Genomic DNA, 21,740 nt, shown 5'->3' on the forward strand with positions numbered 1-21,740 from the left:
TTAACTAAGGCGTTGTGGCTTCGGTGTATGCAGTAGCATGTGATTGGCTGAATGTTTAAAAGGGGAAATGCCCGCCTTCTGCTGCGCATGCGCCGCATCATTCCCCACTCGACACTTCCGCTCTCGCCCTCTGTGGCGACCGCTGATTGGCTGGATATTTAAATGGTGAAACGCCCGCCTCTCTTGGAAAGCTTTTGCGCCTTCTCAGCGCCGAATTCAAAAAACGAGAGGGCGATGAGAGGAAGAGTTGCCGAGCTCTACCGTTAGTTTTGATCTACACAGCCGGAGAGATAACTGAAGCACAAAAAGTAAAGAACAAATGAGAAGAATTATTCAGGTGAGACACTTTAATTTATGCCCTTTGCCGCCGAGCTGTCAACTACGAATGTATGCTGTGACCATCGAACTGTAAAATGTAGATTTTTGTAGTTTTATCTGTATAACCCCCAATAACGCTAGGCTGTCGTGGTTTTTTGTGAGTAATTCCGTTATTTTCAACGGTGGTGTTACGCACACCGATAAAGTCTTGTCTCTGCTCTGCTGTTCCAACCTAGCAACACTTCCCGGACATCTTGTTTGCTGGACACCTTGTAACATCCATTGACCTTTATACACTATTATACACGACCAATTATGCTTTAATAACGTATTATATTGAGGCGTTATAGTGTATTTTTTAGTGTGTAAAGGACAGAGCCTGTTTGTCAAGACGTCGAGCGAAGTTTGCTCGGCGCCAAATTTACATTGGTTAAAATAATCTGTATTCCTTCACTAAAATGCGACAAAACACTCGCTGACTACATCCAGGACATATGATAATAGTAACACAGTACAACTACCCTGTCATTGCATCTTATGTTGCATAAAATATTGCCTATTTGGTGTAGCCACGTTAGCTTGCATGCTACCAGCTATGCTATGCTATACAACGCTATACCTGTGCAGCATGTTAACATTTTAACTTTGAAATAACATCAGTGGTTTGTCTCCTTTCACAGGAATATAATTAACCAAAGTGAGTGTGTACAATTGAAAAACAGACAACATGAAGTGCCCACAGTATGACATAGCCAAGGCCAAGAGAAACATGGAGAAATGCCCTCCAGAGAAGGCCTTTGGTCTTCATGTGAAAGAGTCACCTTCAAAAGAACCCCTGCCTGTCAAACCACTATGTCCCCCAGCTGAGAAAGTCTCCACTGGGGTGCTGGCATCCCACCATAGCACCTTGGGAGTGATCCATGACAAAGAAAATCAGACCTTCAAGGAGCATGAGAGGACTTCGGAGGAAGTACTGGAGGACAGCGGCTACTTGTCTTTGCAAAACAGTCAAACCGAGGAAGACTACGACCATGGCCTAGCAATACCACTGAAAGTCCTTCCATTGCCAAAACGGTCAACTCTCTGTCAAGAGGGCACAGGTTTTAGCACAGCGACGCTGGTGGCGGCTTCTACACCTGTGAATCACTGCAGGCGGCTGACGTACTCCTTGTCGTCCACCCCGTCCGACCACTGCGGGAACTCCAACCTGCCCATCATAAAGTTCCAGCAGGCTGTGTGTGAAGAGCTCCATAAGAGTTATCAGAGGACAAAGAGGTGAGGCTCTATTGCACACTCGGTTACAAAACTTTTGGGGGGGGGGGGTTGTTGGTCTTCATGTTGAGCAGCTGCATTCCAGAGAAGTGTGGAATTTCAGAGCAACCACTAGTCAAGATGCAACAGAATTCCATGCAGTGGATTTTTTGCAAAGTGGGGGAACATGTAAACCAATGGTAGCCCCCACAAATATGCATCATATGAGCAGAAATATTAAACTATGTATGGTTTGTAAATACAGTGGCTCAGAAGGTAGAGCAGGTCATCCTGGCTCCTTACACCCCACCCTAGTGTTGTGTCCTTGGGCAGGACACTCCGGTACTGCCCACACTGTTGTATGAATGTCCACATTTTTGTCAGTCCACCTGCGGGCAGCTGTGACTACAGATGTACATGACCACCACCGGGCTGTGATTGAGGAGTGAATGAAATATTGAAAAAAAGTGCTCTATAAAATCAAACTATTATACTATTTGCATGCTAGCTCTAACTGAACCATGAGATTTATCTGGATTTATCATATTTTCTGGATTTTGTCGCTCTGCTCCTTTTGTGGGGAGACGGTAAAGGGTGCTGGTGCACCAGGGGTTGGGTTTGCCTGCGGAGGTAGCGATGCGCTTTGGCCTTGTTCGCCAGTAGCTGTGATATGGAAAGGGGGTGGGATTAAGCAAGATCTTCTTTGCTTAAGATTAAACAATTGTGTGTTGAAATTGGTCTGAAGATGAAGTTTCATATGAAATGTTCCGCCATTCATCTTAGTCATTATTAATTGTGCCTTTTGTTTGTGGGACTCAGGTACGACTGGAGCATCATCTCCAAGGTGGCTGAGGATCACCTCCTGCATCAGGTGATCGGACGCCAAATGGGCCTGGAGTACGTGGATGTCTTTTCATCTCTTCTGTCCAAGAACATGAGATGCATCCTCGCCAAAATCCTGGCCTTGCTTGGAGATCTAGACCTCATCAGGTATCTAGCATTTCAACAGGGACCCACTAGACTGTCTGTCTGCCCCGGCGTCATTTTATTCATGTTTGGGTTTTTTTTCCTCGACACGCAGCTGCAGGAAGGTGAGCAGGACATGGAGAAAGATCATTTGTGAAGACGGCGCCGCCCTGAGAAGGTGTGAGCAAGCAGAGCAGAGGCTTCAGGTGAGGACGGTGTCGCTTAAACAACGTCGGACATCGCTGTGTTCAGTGCACGGGTACTGATATGGTTCTTGTTTTCAGGAGTCAGTCAGCTCTGAGAGGCTAAAGGATTGCGATCTGACGAGAGACACGGCCGTGTCCAGGGTGGTGCTGTCCTGCGTGCAGAAGGTGGCCTCTGCGCACCCTCCATCAGCATCACCATCCTTGTCTACAAGCTCTGGCGTCAGACGGACAGCTCCCACACAGAAGGGCAGCAAGTCTACCTTGCAGCGTTCTCGCTTCAAGGAATTCACGCAGGTTGGTGAAAATATGGAAGATTATGCCACAATGTTGACAAATTGGTGGTGTGCAGAAGTTTTTGCCTTTTTTTATATAAATCACCACAATTGATTTGAACGGAATCAGTTAAGATGTGGTTGACGTGTACAGTAACTTTTCATTTTCAATTTTTTATGGTAAATGGTCCTGTTTTTTTCAATACTTTTTTTCCCCCAAAGCCATTTTGCCAAGAAATTGCATTTTAAAATGTCAGCCATGACACGTTTTGAGAAGTCTGGTGGTTTTATTTGTTTTACCGATCACATGTTTCCGTACCCATGCTTTAGGCCGCCAGCAGCCTGAAGCAACACCAGTCTCTGCGGCGCTGCAGCCAATGTGGCTCACCGGCGACTCACTCGGCCGAGATCCAGCGGGCCACCTGCACGCGGCGGACCTGTCAGTTCGACTTCTGCACCTGCTGCCAGGAGGCCTTTCACGGTTCTGCCCCGTGCCGGGTGGCGACCTTGTGGTCCCATTTCACCTCCCCCAAAAGCACCACCATCCTTGCGGGGAGCGCTCAGAGCAAAAGGAACGTGAGGAGGTTATAGTGGTTGACTTGCATTTAAAGCGGTCACGCCAGTGGGGTTTGTTTTCCACACAAGTTCAGTGTGGACGTGTGGGTGATTTTAAAACTGCTGTTATACACACACACACCTGACTGAATGGATGGAAGCACTTGTTCTGAAACTGGACAATCACCCGGCGACTGGGTCTTATTTGGGGAAAATATATACTGTTTCCATTGATACAAAACCAAAAAGAACTGGTACTTTAAATTGGATATTTTAATGATGTTTTAAATTGATTCATGGTTGTAAATATTTCACTGTTTTTCCTCTTGTGCTTGTTTTAAATAAATGTCCTCCTGTATGTTGAAATGCACTGTATTTGTATTGACATTCCAACCTAATAGATGTTTCATGAAACTTCTCTTGTCGTGGCTTTCCTCTTGAATTGTATTGTTGGGTTGATACTTTTTCTCTTTGGCGCCCTTTAGCATTTAAAATTATGCAAAATGTACTCTTATCTTGGTTCCTTGCACAAAAGTTGTTGCCAAACTAGTATTACATTGATGTCTTATTATAGGCTAGTCATCCTGTTGTGCCAAAAAAAATATCACATTAAGTGCCTTTTAGATTATATTTGTGCAAATACCAATGTGCATGGTTTTGTTTTAAGCGGTCTGACAATTTTCGGCATTAACAGGGCTTTTGTTGACTACTCTGCAGAAATGTTGAATGTGTGCAGATATACGTATAAACATGCTGGAGCAGATGAGCCTGAAATAGGAATATTATGATCACAAGTAACTTGTAATTGGTACTGCACCCATTTACACAGATGTTAACATGTTCTTGTCTGTCCTCGGGGCCTGAAAGTGGATGAAGCCTTGGAGAAGAGGCTAGTAAGTGTGTAACTAAGCATTTTTCACTCTCAAGGTGCTTTACTGTATAAAATCATTTAATTTAATAGTTTTTTTAGGCAAAGTTAAAGAATTTAAAATTATAAAAAGTTCCAGTTCAATAAATAAGCAGGCGTCACACTGAGGTTTCTGCCACTGGATGGCAGCGTTTTCCCTCAGTGTTCTTTCAAAGGCGGGTGGGTGACCAAACTTTTTCCAGCAAGGGATGTGGAAAAATAAAAGGATGCAAGCAAGGGCCAGTTTGAAGAGCTAAAAAGTTAGATGTATACTTCAAGGTAAAACTGCATTTCAGCTTTGTGAGACAAACTGTTGGTTTGCAGTGGAAAAGCCTGTTGGTATCAGCGCCCCCATTTTTTTTTCTTCTTGAATAATCATACAATACAATTCTTTTTGTAATAGTACTTTACTCCCATAGTCAAGCTGTTCACTTTATTCATGTAAATTTACAACCTTTTGTCCTAATATATGACTTTATAAATACAACTTTTTCTCATAAATTTCAGACTTTTTTCCTCCTAAATATGACATTATTCCTGGAAATGTATGACTTTTTCTCATATGATTTTTTCTGATAAATGTAAGGGAATAAAATCATAAATTTACTACTTTTTTGTTGTCCTTTTTTTGTAAATTTACCTCTTTCTTTTGTATTCCTGTAAATTTACAAGAAAAAAAACGTATGAGAATGAAATCATAAATTTACAACTTTTTTCTCCCAAAAAATATATGCCTTTTTTTCTTCTAAATTTAGGACTTTTTGCTCACAAATTTACGACTTTATTCTCAAAATCACCAAGGTGGTCCTAATGCCCCATCGTAGTATTGTGTTGCATGGTTTCAAGTTGAACTAACACCTTGCGGTTCAGATACGTAAGAAATAAAATGACTCAATCAATAGTGTAGACATCCCTCAGTGTTGCAGGTCAACTGTTACTAACTATTGTACTGTGCAGCTTATTTTGGATGAGTCATGAATGGCACCACTCATGTTGAACGGTTAACTCACATTTTGACATTTTGCTCATTTGTCTCCGCATCCTCTTTTCACTTGTAATCTGATGACGCACCTCATTCGTGTGTCATCTCTTTTTTACATTTTTTTGCAAAGCTTTTTTCAGAGCGGTGGTGGCTTTGCAGGTGATTTAAGGTCTGCATGTGATATATAGAAACAAAAGCCAGGATAATAAACAGTAGTGAACCTACTGCATATGGTAGTAGATTATACTGCAGACACCAACATAAAAGGAAAAACGCAAAACTATTCATATAAATACATATGAAATGACAAAGAAATTAAAACAGAAGAGAATGTAATAAGTCAGTGATTTAGATACATAAGTGATATGTGGACCCTTTGCAGATGTGGGCTGGATAGATTTAAAGTACAGTGGAAACCTCAGTTTGTAAATCTACACACAATTTTGTCTCAGTCTGCTGTATCCTCTAGTTAACGTACAATACACTACCACACACGTATAACATGATTAATACACAATGAATAAGTCCAGCTGTGTTAATGTATTTTTTTTAATCACAAAATGCCTTTCCTTTTTAGCATTCTATTAGCTAGCTTACAAAATGGCAACCGAACCCGGAAGTTTTGTCGCCCGTGAATGACGTCATTAGCAGTTGACTCTCAAAACACGTTCTTATAGTTTTACAATTATAGTTTAATGCGAAAAACAATACTAAATGCATATACATTACGAAGGAAATGGATAATTAAACGTTTAAGGTTACTTTTACCTTGCCTGAAGTGAATATCTGGCAGTGGCAGCGAGATCAACTTGTAGCAACACCTTCCAGTTTTCAGTCACATCACATCCTTACTGAAGGTAAAGGTAAGCTTAAATGTTTATTTATCCCTTCTTTCATCACTTTCGAATTGTTTTCTGCATGTAAAAGTAATAGTAAAGCAGGGCCGTTTCCTGCTACAGGCGAACTAAGCCACTGCCTCGGCCCCCAGAGCCAACAGGGGGCCTCAAAGCTGTTGCTCAGCCACATTTGAGGAGATTGAAAATGTCTTCGCGTCATCTGTAGCAAAATCCTGCGTTTATTATATAAACTTATATGCTTTGCCCTCCAAAAAGTGCAAGGACTCAAAAACAATAGAGCAACTCATGCAAATGAAATTGAAGAACTAATTCGGACGCTGCCAGCGTTAAACAGAGCATAAAGTTGTCATAGGAGGGCAAACACAGGATATGGGCATGACAAAATAAAGGTCAAACCGGAAGTCATGCCGAAAACAACAAAAAACACAGACACAAGCCCACGTGTTTGTTTTACTTTCATGTGATTTTGTTGAATTACTAACCAGCCATTAATTAATTAATTTAGATGTATTTTACTATTCCCTATAGTATTTTAATAACTTTTATGTAAAACTATAGCAGGTGCATCTAAAGTGCAGTCTGGAGACCATTTTCATTAATAATGAATTCATTATTAATGAGATGTATTATTATATATTAGCCTCATTGGCCTTTTTTTCAAACAAAACTAAGATGTCAATGTTGTGTTCAGATAGCTTAGCATGCGCTGACATACACTGGACTCATTTCAGCATCTTTAATGCACAAAATGTATCAATGTGCCCCCCTCCCCCCCACACACACACACACACTTTTTTCATTTCTTGTCTTTTTTCACTTTTTGTTCCTCTGTGTAATAAGTTTGAACACCCTTGGTATGACTATACAATTGTATTTCAACTATATTGTCGTTTTTCCGGCTATGGTGTCTGATACCCACATCACAGTGGTGGCGGCTGATTAATTGCTACTGTGGCCTTTTAGTCCCTCTCTGACTCAGGATCATTTATCTGGCGGCGTTATTGATCACCTGCCGCACTGACACACACACACTCAGTCTTCTGTGTGTGTGTGTGTGTGTGTGTGTGTGAATGTGTACTAATGATGAGTATTGCCCCAAACTTCCAACACTCAAACAGAAACCTTTTTAGATGAGAAATTCACAAACACTGGCAACACTAGCATAGCTATGTGAGCTACAGTGCTGACATCACACTCACATTTTAACAGCAACATCCTGCTTGATGAACCTGAACATAAGATATGTAGCAAAGCCTGATTTGGTGGGCAGAAATCGTGGTGTGGAAAAATCCAAACCTATATAATAATTCATGGTTCCATTTTCTAGGCAAGTCTTCCAGGTCCTGAAGCAGCAAAACAGACCCAGGTCATCACACTACCACCACCATATTTTACTGTTGGTATTCTTTTTTTCTGAAATGTGGGGTTACTTTTACACCAGGTGTAATGGGACACACACCTTCCAAAAATTTAAACTTTTGTCTTGTCAGACCAAAAAATCTTTGGGATCACCAAAATGTTCTCTGGCAAAATTGGAACGGTCCTTAATGTTCTTTTTGTTCAGCAGTGGTCTTTCCTATGATGGAGTCATGAACACTGACCTTAACTGAGGCAAGTAAGGCCTGCAGTTCTTAGGACGTTATTGTGGGGTCTTTTGTGACCTCTTGTGGTGAGTTGTTGCTGCACTCTGTGGGGTCATTTTGGTCGGCCGGCCACTCTTGGGAAGGTTCACCGCTGTTTTTGCTATGTTTTCACCATTTGTGGATAATGGCTCTCACTGTGGTTTGCTGGAGTCTCGAAGCTTGAAATGACTTCATAAGCTTTTCCAGACTTATCAATCTTAATTAATCCGAGTTATGTTTTTTCACACAGAGCTCTTGGATTTTTGTTCTCCTTTTTAAAAACAGCATTTTGCCTTCATTTGTCTTGTCATTGACTAATATTTAAACTTATTTAAGTGTTACAAACATGCAAAAAGGGGGGGGGGGCTTAATATGTATATAGGGACAGTGTGTATCGTACTGTGTGCTAGACACTTCATTAGGTACAACTGCGTGGTCTGAAGTGCAACCTCCAAACTCAACATGATTGTGTTGACTCGTCATCACAAAGCGCATCCAAACGTCAAAGATGGCAGGCGTGTTTATGAAACTAGGAGAAAAAGGCATGTGCTGTACTGTCGGTGCAATCACACACACACACACACACACACACACACACAGAGCGTAGCCTGGTGTTGAAAGGCTCAAGCCCCCCCTCTCTGTCTGTCTATTTTTGCCCTGTTTGGTCCATTAAGATCATCAGTGATGAGAGTTAATGAGTGAAGCCTCTCTACAAAGCAGACAGTAATCACATATGTCCTGAAGAGTGGACACACAAACACACACACACACACACACACTCACTCACACATCATATACGCGGGTGTTGTGTTTCTCATGGCATTGAACACCAGACTCCATTGAAAATGTGCACATACAAACATACGCATGCAGGATAATGGTTTCAAATGTTAATGTAGGAAAGTAAACATGCACTTTTATAATAATCTGCAGAATAATCTTCTATTCTGGCAACAATACAAACACATTTGGTGTTGGCTTCATTGAAACAATACAAATATGCACTAACGCAGCCTGAGGTCATTGCAGCTTACAACAACTTGCCTGCTATGGCGTGACTGCATCCTGCGTTTCAACGCAAACCATCACAAACTACGCAGATGGCTTTGCCGAGTCAGCAAAATCTGTCGTGCGTACTAAAGAGGGACACCTCGCCTCCCAATTATTAAGTCAAGTCAGCGTCCTAGCCCTCCAGAACATTCCTTGTTGACATTTATGAGTCAAATATCCGCTTCCATGTGACACTTTTAAACAAAGTGAGTCACAGCACACACACACACAGAATAATTATTAGTTGGTTATGCTTGCTTTACATCTAAATTGAAATGTTTTCATAAATGGAGCTGTGGTTGTTCTTTACATTATTACCTCATTTGCCAACATGAGAGGTAAGTACGATATTAGAATATTATTTGTTGTGACTTGCATGCAACTTCAATTGTAAACATATTCACACTTTAGCCATCTCATATTAATTTTTCAGGCCAAGGTAAGACCTGGGTTCAATTCTCTGCTTGGGCATCTCTGTGTGGAGTTTTGTGTGTGTGGGTTTTCTCCAGGTACTCTGGTTTCCTCCCACATTCCAAAAACATGCTAGGTTAATTGGCGACTCCAAATTGTCCATAGGTATGAATGTGAGTGTGAATGGTTGTTTGTCTATATGTGCCCTGTGATTGGCTGGCCACCAGTCCAGGGTGGACCCCGTCTGAAGACGGCTGGGATAGGCTCCAGCATACCCACGACCCTTGTAAGGATAAGCGGCATAAAAAATAGATGGATAACAATATTTCCTCACAGTATTACACTTCAACATTTTCCTTATATTAATATTTTATTATCATTTTTGTCTGCTAAAATGTATTCTTCGAGTTTTGCTTTGTTTTATATGCATTTTATTCACGTAATATTACAGCTTTTTAAAAAACTAATTTCCTTGAAATATGAAGCATTTTCTGCTAAAATGTACTCACTTATTTTCAAAAATTTTTATTTACATGACAATTATGTTGTGATATATATTAACATTTTATTCTTGTAATATTACATTTAAATACTTTTTAAAAAACTCATAATATTGACACTTTTTCTGTAAAGTTACATTATATTCTTCTTTTTCAAGAATTTTTTTTCAGATAATATTAACACTTCATTCCAGTAAAAGTTCAAACGTTTTCCTTTGATTTTAACACTTTAATAAACTTATAGTGTTTTTTTCTGATAATATTTTGACTTTGTCTTTTACAGTGAGACCATAACACACTACTGTAATATTCCTTTTTAATGACTACCACAATAAATGGTTGCTCAACATGTAATGTTATTAGATTTTTTTTTAAAGACAATCAGCCAGACAAGACATCACTCAGCTTTGAAAAATAAAACCAACATCTTTTATTTGGTGAGTGGTGTACATACATCGTCACTATTATGCGCTAAAGGCAGGTCCATGCACTGGTAGGACTTTGTTTTCTCTACAAGTCGAGTAGTATAAAGTAATTATATGCATCCGGGTCCATTTCAAAGGCGCTCCTCTTCATCCGTTTGGCTGGGATTCTCGAAAACTGTTTGGTTGGTTTGCGTTTTTTATGGTCGCAGACCATAGTTTGGGTTTATTGTCCGTACTTAGGTTCCTAATATGAGGTTCTAATGACTGTTTTTTTCAGTATGTATTTCCTGAAGAATAGATTAAAAGCTACTTCTAGTCAAGGCTTTGGAAAAAGGCCAAATTAGTTGGTGTTAATGTGGAGTCATCAATTAGAGACGAGAAGTGTACACAACTACGGTAGATTAGAACCACACTGAAGAAGACGTCAGCCTTGCTTGTTTAGATCTTTGGGTGAATGCTGTGTTGTTGCTGGAACGGATGGTTTCACCACAATGACTCCGGATCGGACCTCTCCTCAAAGCGGCTGCGAGAAAACCCACATAAGGCAAAAAATGAAAATCGAACTCTGAAAAAGTCAGTGATGGCATTGTGCGCATGCGTACCAGCTGGAAGTTATTTAGCAGGTGATCGACGTTGATGTCGTCGTAGGTCTCCTGGAAGGTGTCAGGCTCTTCCCTGGACTCTTCCTGGTCGCTCGTTCCAGGATTTTCTAGACTGTTTGCAGAGAATCAGAGGAGGGAGGTGACTTAATGTCCCATTTCAGCTTCTTCAGATGGTTTAGATCATCTTGAATGATGGTGTTATCTTTTAGGGTGCCGGATTGGTCTTTCTTTAATACAATAAGGGCCATGGACTGACCATCACCATGGACTGACCTGGCATGCATACTGCATTGTTGGCCCCAAAACATGGATTAACCGGTAGACAAGGCACAGTAAATGTACCCAAATCAAGCAAGCAGGATTTTGCAAAAGAAATGTCGATTATCTAGTTTTGGTGTCTGACCGTATTGCGATAGAAAATGGATGCATGGAATTGAAAACCTTTCATATTTTTGAACATTTTTTTAAATGCCTGTAATGATTTTCTTGAAAATGTCAGTTAAACAAATAAATCCTATTAAGAAATGTCTGAGAGCCAGAAGCAGTCATCAAAAGAGCCACATGTGGCCCCCGAGCCATAGGTTCCCTACCCCTGCTCTAGAATCTTCATCAACTGGGTTGATCAATTTGTTTTTAATTTACCGGGCAAAAGCTGCCACGGTAATATCAATTTCGTAGCTTTTGCGTGTTAACAGCAATGGGTCGTGCCCACTATGCTGCCTCCTATTGGCCTGGAGCGCAAAGCAACGGGGACATTAAGATTTCATCAATCCCTACAACCTCAGATGCTAATGTTTTGCTAACAGAATGTGCTAACACTTTACAATAAGGTACACAAAATTATAGCAGCTAATAAGAAACTGACCTATCTTACTCGAACCACTACTTATTAGTTCCTAAGTAACTACTATACTCATTATTATTCAGTAAATACTCAAAACGTATGTTCTTTTACCTCTGTAACTACTCTAAGTGTATGTGCCTTTAATTCATTAATTCCTCATTAGTGCTTCAATAGTTCCCCAGTAACAACTCTAAATTTATGTGCCTTAGTTCCTTAGTCACTACTGTACTCATGAGTTCCTCATTAGTTCTTCAGTAACCACTCTAAACGTATGTGCCTTTGCCATTAGTTCCTCAGTAACTACTCTATATGTATGTGCCTTAGGTCCTCGGTCACATCTGTACTCACGAGTTCCTCATGAGTTCTTCAGTAACTACTCTAAACGTAGATGCCTTAGTCATTAGTTCCTCAGTAACCACTCTATATGCATGTGTCTTAGATCCTCGTTCACAACTGTACAAATTAGTTCCTTGTTAGTTATTCAGTAACTACTCTAAACGTATGTGCCTTTGTCATTAGTCATTAGTTCCTCATTCGTTCTTCATTAGTTCCTCAGTAACTACTCAATATGTCTGTACCTTAGTTCTTCGGTCACATGGGTACTCATGAGTTCCTCATTAGTTCTTCAGTAACTACTCTAAACGTATGTGCCTTATTCATTAGTCATTAGTTCCTCATTAGTTCTTCATTAGTTCCTCAGTAACTACTCTATATGTCTGTACCTTAGTTCTTCGGTCACATGGGTACTCATGAGTTCCTCATTAGTTCTTCAGTAACTACTCTAAACGTACTATGTGCCTTATTCATTAGTTCCTCATTAGTTCTTCATTAGTTCCTCAGTAACTACTCTATATGTCTGTACCTTAGTTCTTCGGTCACATGGGTACTCATGAGTTCCTCATTAGTTCTTCAGTAACTACTCTAAACGTACTATGTGCCTTATTCATTAGTTCCTCATTAGTTCTTCATTAGTTCCTCAGTAACTACTCTATATGTATGTGCCTTAGTTCCTCGGTCACAACTGTACTCATGACTTCATCATTAGTTCTTCAGTAACTATTCTAAATGATGTGCCTTAGTCATTAATTCCTCATTAGTTCTTCCATAGTTCCCCAGTAACTACTCTAAATGTATGTGCCTTAGTCATTAGTTCCTCAGTAACCACTCTATTTTTGTGTACCTTATTGTTAAGTGACTTGGGGCGGCAGTGGCTCAGGGGTTAGAGCAGAGCATCCAAAAACCGGAGGGTTGTTGGTTCAATCCTTGCTCCCTCCACCCAATCACTGTTGTTACATTGTTTTACCCACCGTGCCTCCAGTGCTGCCCACCCTGGTGTTAAAAATATTTGGTGGTAGTCGGAGAGGCCCGAGGCAGCCATGTTTCCGTGAGACTACACAGGGCAGCAGTGAATGAATAATGGGTTGACTACATTGTGAAGCGCTCTGTGTGCCTTCAAAAGCGCTATATGAATTCTAAGTTAAAATAATTCAAGCGAGATGGGATGGAAAAAGCCCCCCCCCCCCTTACCTCCTCTTCCCTGTCAAGACCGAGTTCAGGTATTTCTTGACGGCCATCTGTTTGCGGAAGCGGCTGTAGTTGTCTGTGAAGACGGCGTCCGAGTGGCGCTTCACTCGCTCGTCCATCAGCTCGTCACTGCACGGGCGAAAAGAAGTGACATGTAATAGACGACCAATGACAATCTGCCATTCTCCCACCCCCGCCACCCCCTTGCTCCCCATGCATGGAAGCACTTATGGCATCACTTAACCTTTAGAAAAAATGTTTAGTCAACTACAAAATGCATCATCAGGCAAGTCAGGTCTTGTCATTGCAAATGTCACTGCATGGGGCCATCACACATATTGATGCTATAGTGTTGTCACGTTTATACATGTGTGTATACACTAACTTGATACTTTAGGCATAGGCACACTATAATGTTCTTGTGTGGTATTTTTTTTTTTTTTTTAGTGACACACCAACATCCACCTTATTACCTGACTCGTTTTCCAATCAGAGACTCAAGGTATCTTCTCGCCGAGAGCTGACCCAGGAGTTTGCTGTAGCCGCTGGTGAAAAGACCGTCAGCGTGTCTCGTTTGTCTGCAGCCCGGCATTCAAAAAAATAATATGACATGACATTAACGTTATCTTATCATGACATTAACGTTATCTTATCATGTTAAAAATGCTTCAGTAAATCAAATTAAGAAAGGATCAGTCAGGATCATTTGTAATTTTGCCCTTTATGAAAAGACAAAATTGGCCTTTATCCATGACAACATATATATAACAAATATAGCATTTACTTTAAAGACAAATGATGATGAATAAAAGCACCTCAGAGACGTGTATGGCAGACTTAGAGTCCTGGAGTAGAGTACGCTGAAGAGGGCAAAGAGGAGAAGAAGCTGGTGGCCACCCCGTTGTGACATCTCTTTACACCACCTGTGTAAGAGGGAGGGGGGAGTTAATTCTCCCCTTAATTATCCTAAATGGAATTTCCATCATTCCCTGTTTGAATCTAAATCCAAATAACTATAAACATACACACAATCTCATGCAACTGTATTGAAAAGTATTTGCTGGTACACTGAAAAAAATTCATACTTCATGCGTAATTGCGCACATGACATAACCCAAATGAGGCTTGGAAGTGATTTTATGCATTGTTGCTCTTAAAATATAAATAGTTTGATTTAGTTATGATTTTTTTTCATTTCTTGACACCCCTAACCCCCGAAAAACAAAACAAATACAAACTGAGCATTTTTTACAGCTACAGCTTTTACAATAACAGCTTTTGATTTATTTTGGACATCGCTAAAATTGCTTTTCAACCACAAATGAGCTAAATACATTTTAGCCAAAGCAGAACGACCAACAAAAAGCACCCAATTTGCAATTAAAAGACAGTAACTCTAACGAAACCAATGCGTAATTACGCACAGAGCCGAGTTTACCGAGTGTTTTTTCCCCAGGAACGCATATCGCAATGACTTTAACGCCACGATTAACTTAAACAACCTAAGATTCTCTATTTTATAACCGAAGAATGCTTCACTCTTACAGCGCAGCAGAGGTGCGTAAAAAAGAGCAAAGTAGCAAAGGCGGCCAACCCCGTGGACGCAGCGTCGCACCAAGTCATGGAACAGAAACAAAAACCCAAAATATGATTGACATAAAAGCTCTTACTTGTGCTCTAAAGAAAGTGTCGTAAATACGCTGCAGTCCCGCTGTGCTGGTGGTCTTTCCTCGTTGTGATGATGATGTTGACTCTCTTTGCGCGCCTCTCAGCTCTTTTATACACCTGCACTGCCCACCCCCCCACCCCCCCAACGGACCCTCGGGATGGAATGAGACGTCAGTAGGTCAGTGCTGCCGTCACCGCAGCTCTCTCACTCACACACATACTTTGCCCATGGACAAATTAACTAGTTCCTTTTTAATTAATCGTGTGACTAATGAATGATCCATTCTGGACATCTTCATATGAAAAAGCGTTTCCGCCAAAGAAAGAAGAAGAAAAAAAATACTGCAATGGAATGTCATAATCCTGGTTTAAAATTACGAGCTAAAAAGTCATGATTATCGGATAAAAAGTAAAAATTATGAGATATAAGTCATAATTATGAAATGAAAAGTCAAGATTATGAGAAATAAAGTCATAATTATGAGATAAAAAGTCAAAATTGTGAGGAAAAAGTCATAATTATGAGAAAGAAAGTAGAAATTATGATATAAAAGGTCACACCTATGAGATAAAAGCCAATAATGAGATAAAAAGTCCAAATTATGAGATAAAATGGAAATTATTCGATGAAAAGTACTAGAAGTAATTAGATTAAAATCATAATTATGAGACAGGAAAGTCATAACTATAAGTTTTAAAAGTGACTTCCTGATGCTGTGTGTTAGCTAGCATGTTACTTCCTGATGCTGTATGTTAGCTAGCATGTTACTTCCTGATGCTGTATGTTAGCTAGCATGTTACTTCCTGATGCTGTATGTTAGCTAGCATGTTACTTCCTGATGCTGTATGTTAGCTAGCATGTTACTTCCTGATGCTGTATGTTAGCTAGCATGTTACTTCCTGATGCTGTGTGTTAGCTAGCATGCTACTTCCTGATGCTGTGTGTTAGCTAGCATGCTACTTCCTGGTGCACAGAGGATAACAAGGGCAACAGGACCATACCATTTTTCATTCCAGGGCAGAGGCTAAAGTTATATTGTGACATAAACAGCAAAAAAAACTAAACAAATCTGACACACATGAAATAATCATGCAGTACAGAGTTTCTGTCCATACAGTACACTAGCATCCTATTTCTTGGTTTATTGAGGATTATACTACAAGAGAACCATACTACGTATTATTGATTGTAGGTCATAATCTTTTATTGTGACTTAAAAAAAAAAGAAAAGTTATTTTTTTAGCCTACTTTTTTAGCATGCTACTTCCTGGTTTATGGAGCCGTCAAACTGGGCTCAACCATTTGTATTTTCTGGGAGGCAGTGACCTGTTTAGATGTGGCTCAAACTACGGAATGCGCCAGGTGTAAGATGTTTTTGCATAATGCGATAAAGTAAAAATCCTATAAATTCATCATAAATATTGAAATATGCTCAAAGAATTGGTAGGACTGTTAATATTGTAGGTGTTTTTTTTTGTAAAGGGTGAATATTGCATGAGCTTTAAATCTTTTGGAGTGCTATCAAAGAGATGTGATGTTGTGATGGTCGCTTCAAGATGATCACAAATGAATCTAGTCTTTGCCTGAGGGATTACTAAGGAGTATTTCTTTATAAAGGCATCTTGGATCTTGTATTGGAGCATGTGCAGTTTTCATACATAAAAATAGGGCTGACCATTTCAATGTCGCATTTCTGCAAAAACAAAGCCTACTTTTATGCGACTTTTCCATTGTATTGCCACCGTTTGCATACTTAATTCCACCACTGCTGTCTGTAAGTGTGTGTGGCCTATTGTTTGTGTGCATCCATATGGTGCCAGCGCCTCAGACGCAACACACAACACACACACACACACACACACACACACACACACACACAGCACACTGGATCTTGCAGATTATCACTTGAAATAGGCACAATTCCATCCGTCTTGCTTTTGTCTATTTCAGGATGCTGTGGAGCTGGGACAAAAGAATGCCACACGGGGCAGAATCCACCCACAGTGTCCCCGACGGGTCTGTGATGGCAACAACTCGGTCTATTAGAAGTGACGTCAGCCTTCGCCGCCATCCATGTGAAGCATTTAGCCAATATCGCTGGAGAGGAAGAGCGAGGGTAAAAAAAAAAAAAAAAGCACATGATTGGCTTTAACATGACTTACGCAAAAAGGTAAAAAGTGGGGAAAAAAGGTACAACAAAAAAGCATTACATTCACTCCATTCAGACACTTAAAATATGAACAAAACTCATTTGCTCATTTTATAGTCCAGCATATTGCATGCTTCCCATTCGTGCTATTTCTCTACTAAACAGAGCAGCAAGGTTGCTTTTAGTTTATCTCATGTTTACCCCTACACTGAAAGGAGTAGGAAGAAGTCGAGCTCATTTAATCCAACCCCTTCTCCACAACACCACTAAATTTGTTCACTTGCTGTGGTCAAAAAGCACTACTCAGGGGGTGCTGGAACCTATCCCAGCTGTCTTCGGTCGAGGCTACACCCTGGACTGGTCACCAGCCAATCCCAGGGCACATATAGACAAACAACCATTCACACTCACATTCATACCTATGGACAATTTGGAGTCACCAATTAACCTAGCATGTTTTTGGAATGTGGGAGGAAACCGGAGTACCCGGAGAAAACCCACGCATGCACGGGGAGAACATGCAAACTCCACACAGAGATGGCCGAGGGTGGAATTGAACTCGAGTCTCCTAGCTGTGAGGCCATCATTAAGGCTGAAAAGTGGATAATGGTGGATGTCTTTAGGTTTCTGATCATCCAAACCGTCGTCACCTGAGTGACTCTCATGAGACACCATCTCCACAAGAGTGTTTTGCATTGTTTTGTGATCTCAACCCTTCTTACATACAGAACACACGCTGTGCGGAGGGCCCCGCCATCCATGGGGGCCTCGTTTTGCGCAATTCTCCGCAAAGGCACCAAGGTGGCATGACGCATAGAGCCCCAAGTGGAGTGGAAAAAAGGGGATGATTAATATATGATACAGCAGTCATAAATTGGAAGAATTCACCTGTTTTGCTGGTGTCATGGTACAGCTGCTGCCCTTTAAGGAAGAGGGTGCGGGTTTGATCGCAACCCTGGGAAATTTGTTATTTCGCACTGGATGGATCAGTTAGGGGCCGCATGGTTGCTTAGTGGTTGTCATGTTGGTCACACAATCAAGAAGATCTGGGTTCAAATCTCCATTTGGGCATCTCTTTGCGGCGTTTGCATGTTCTCCCAATTTCCTCCCACATTCCCAAAACATGTTTGTACATACGTGAGTGTACACCCTCCAGGGTGTACCCCGCCTCTTGCCCAGAGTCAACTGGGATAGGCTCCAGCACACCATTACAACCCTAGTGAGGACAAGCGGCATAAAGAATGGATGGATCAGTTAGTTCCTAAAGATGGGGACAGTTTGACCTCGGAACAGATGAATTCATTTGACATTATTTCCTATGTAAAACTGTTTATATTGACTTGAATGAACAACACAAAAAGACATGCATTTCTGCAATGTGCAATGCCTTGCTCAAAGGCATCTCATCATTGCTTGGAAGCAGGCTGGCTTAAATGACTTTTTTATTTGTACGGGCGTCATCTTTGGATTTTTCTGGCCGTTTTTTCTATCACGTTGTGGTCATCGAATGAAAGCTGTTTTCATGTTGTAAATACAACACATTCCAAGATGACAACACATCACGTCAGACTCGTCTTTTGGTGTCTTCTCACAGTCAGCAGGCCACCAGTCACTCCGGACTGCACACACCTCCTTCCATCCAAGCTATCTTCATCCTTTCAAACCATGATGGCACCATATGAAAAGTAATGTGATCAGTCCAGAGAGAAAGTAGATTAGGGGCCAAGTCCTCCAGAGAACGGGCCGCTCTAATTGACAGGAGTGACTGGAGACAGAAGCCGCCAGGAAGAGGAAGCAAGCATTATTGTCTTGATGTTGATGGAATGTTCGCATGGAGGGAAACGTTCCTTTAGACCAGGAACAAGACACGTTTGGATGTGTTCGTTGGATTAGGACAGCCTGTCTTCTGTAAAATGTCGCCATTATTGTTTTTTTTAACAGTAATAAGTGTCACTGCCTCACTTGGTTGCTCCACGCTGAAATGCTCACTTTTGAAGTTCCAAGAAAGACACAGGTCCTGCCTCGTGGACATGATATTGCCTCTGATGTGCCCCTACATCAAGGGTGGGCAAACTGCGGCCCGTGGGCCTCTTCTTGCCCACCACGCGTCTTAATCCGGCTCATCGAGGCATTTCCTAATTCCTTAGCTGCCTTGCAGTGCTATTGTGGCCCACTGGAGTTGGCCAAATATACCCGTATATTCCTGCCGCAAGGCATGCTGGGTAGCTTCTTTCTCCCTTGGTCGCGTCTTTGCTAGACTGCAAAATATGTTGAGGAGGCCGACAGAGAAGTAAACAAGGAGGAGTCGCCATACTCTTTACAGCCAATGTTTTATTGCTCTGGACTACCCAGCATGCTTTGTGGGCATTTGGAAATAACAGTTTTAAGTATTATTGTTAGTTGTTGATTGATTTATTTGATGCGTTAACTTGGTGTGGGTGTGTTGTGTTTTCATTTTGTTGCACCGTGAGCAAGTATGTTGCTCTGTTTGATGCCACCTATATATGTAGAAGGCTACCTCTTATGTCGCAAACATTTTATAGTGAACAACCTTTTTGAAGACGAATATGATTACGATTAGGGATGTCTGATAATTTTCAGCCCGATATCATCTTAAAAATGTAATATTGGTATTTGATTTTTGAAAAACAATATTTAAAAAATGCTGTATCCAACACAGGCTGCACGTTGTCAAGTGGTTAGCGTGCAGGCCTCACAGCTAGGAGACCCGAGTTCAATTCCACCCTCGGCCATCTCCCTCGGCCATATCCCGGTTTTCTCCGGGTACTCCAGTTTCCTCCCACATTCCAAAAACATGCTAGGTTAATTGGCGACTCCAAATTGTCCATAGGTATGAATGTGAGTGTGAATGGTTGTTTGTCTATATGTGCCCTGTGATTGGCTGGCCACCAGTGCAGGGTGTACCCCGCCTGAAGACGGCTGGGATAGGCTCCAGCATACTCACGACCCTAGTAAGGATAAGCGGCATAAAAAATAGATGGATAACAATATTTCCTCACAGTATTACACTTCAACATTTTCCTTATATTAATATTTTATTATCATTTTTGTCTGCTAAAATGTATGGGTGTACAAGGGTGTACACCACCTCTCGCCCGAAGACAGCTGAGCTAAGCTCCAGCACCCCTACGACCCTTGTGAGGAAGCGGTACAAAATGAATGAATGTATCCAACACCACAAGAGATATGTTGACTAGAGTTGTTGACTACAATGTATCACACCAAATTCCCTCAATTTTGTCCCACAAGTTAAAGCAGTCGAATTACCTTGAAGTCACGTGTGCTTTTATAAAAACACAGAATGCCGTTCAGTCTACTAAGCCAGAGGTGCGCCATGAGAGGGAATCCCCCGGTGAGCAGTGCCTCCTGAGGGCCGTATGATCCGATTAGCAGAGCCAAGAATGGCGACTCTGACGGCGTACGATTGCTGACATCATGATGGAGGTCTCAGTGGCAGCCGTGCAGGTCAGTCAAGATGACATGCGGCTGTTTCAGATGAAAATGAAGATGATTTGATTTGTACAGACAGATAATATCGCTGTATTTAGAAATACATTTATATGCTATAATACCAAATGCACTCTTCTACCCCCCCCCCCCCCCCCCCCCAAAAAAAAATCGTCTTGGTAATATTTTCCCCACAGCAGGTATCACATTTCTGCACTCTCGATTCCTGCACAACGGCTTCAGAGACATTTTGACATGTCACGGCAGAAAGGCCCAGCTGAGCCTAACCACGTTAATGACGTGCACTGCCACATTTCGGAGCGGCAGGCACAATGGCGCGGGGCATCAACTGGATGGAATGCTTCCACCCGCCATTATGTCATTACTCGCAAGATTTCACTCTGCCTGCTACTTTTCGACTTCACTTCCCCCTCTAAGAGACAGACTTGCAACTTTTATTACATAACTTTTATATAATTAGAGTACAAAGTACACAAAATAGCACCAAAACTTGGAGGCTGTCCGGTAGGATACATTGTGGCCATCGACCATCATGCATTTCTGCTTAATATAACAGGAGAGCACAGACCTCCGCCAAGCACCATGTTGTGATTCACAACAAAATAATAACCCTACATTTTTTGGATCAATATTTAATATTTTCTAGACCTCGTTGGAAATATGTCCTGTGCTCTGACCATTTGTTGTGGCATTGTGCATAAGGCAAAATGATCTGACACATTTTTAGGTTAAATAAAAGGCAAATAAAGTAAAGAAACACAAAAGTGTTTTTATTTTCCAAAAGTACATAATGCTATTCTGTTTCATTATGTTTTAAAAATTTTAAAATTAAAAACAATGGTGTTATAAAGACACAAAGCAAAATGGCATTATATGTGAAGACACATTTTTGTTTCTTTACTTTATTTGCCTTTTATTTAACCTACAAATGTGTCAGATCATTTTGCCTGACTCTGTATAATGCCAAAAATCTCACAATATTAAAGAATCCTTTAAAAACTTCCTGGATCAAACCATGATCCGGATCACCCCCAAAATATAATCAGTGCTTCCAAATTCCATCCATCCATCCATTTTCTCTGCCGCTTAAAATACCGGTGTGAATGCTAAGCAAACCACACCAATGTGTGCACCAAATATT

The 21,740-nt window shown here is 41.1% G+C and overlaps 2 protein-coding genes across 2 annotated transcripts; one reads left to right on the plus strand and one right to left on the minus strand.

Moving 5' to 3' along the window:
• The first annotated feature begins 149 nt into the window (after positions 1-149).
• On the plus strand, positions 150-3,986 carry fbxo5 (F-box protein 5). The gene is made up of 6 exons (XM_058058578.2): positions 150-337; positions 999-1,593; positions 2,389-2,559; positions 2,651-2,741; positions 2,820-3,035; positions 3,344-3,986. The coding sequence occupies exons 2-6, from the start codon at positions 1,046-1,048 to the stop codon at positions 3,602-3,604; spliced, it is 1,287 nt and encodes a 428-aa protein (XP_057914561.2). The 5' UTR covers positions 150-337; positions 999-1,045; the 3' UTR covers positions 3,605-3,986.
• A 6,312-nt stretch (positions 3,987-10,298) lies between these two features.
• Positions 10,299-15,096, minus strand: vip (vasoactive intestinal peptide). The gene is made up of 6 exons (XM_058058576.2): positions 14,963-15,096; positions 14,108-14,215; positions 13,766-13,870; positions 13,296-13,421; positions 10,925-11,036; positions 10,299-10,845 (listed from the first exon to the last, which is right to left on the minus strand). The coding sequence occupies exons 2-6, from the start codon at positions 14,200-14,202 to the stop codon at positions 10,837-10,839; spliced, it is 447 nt and encodes a 148-aa protein (XP_057914559.1). The 5' UTR covers positions 14,203-14,215; positions 14,963-15,096; the 3' UTR covers positions 10,299-10,836.
• Positions 15,097-21,740: the final 6,644 nt, after the last annotated feature.

This window comes from Doryrhamphus excisus, linkage group LG20, assembly GCF_037039965.1.
Source record: "Doryrhamphus excisus strain RoL-2023G ecotype Guam linkage group LG20, RoL_Dexc_Guam_v1.1, whole genome shotgun sequence".
Classification (NCBI taxonomy): domain Eukaryota; kingdom Metazoa; phylum Chordata; class Actinopteri; order Syngnathiformes; family Syngnathidae; genus Doryrhamphus; species Doryrhamphus excisus.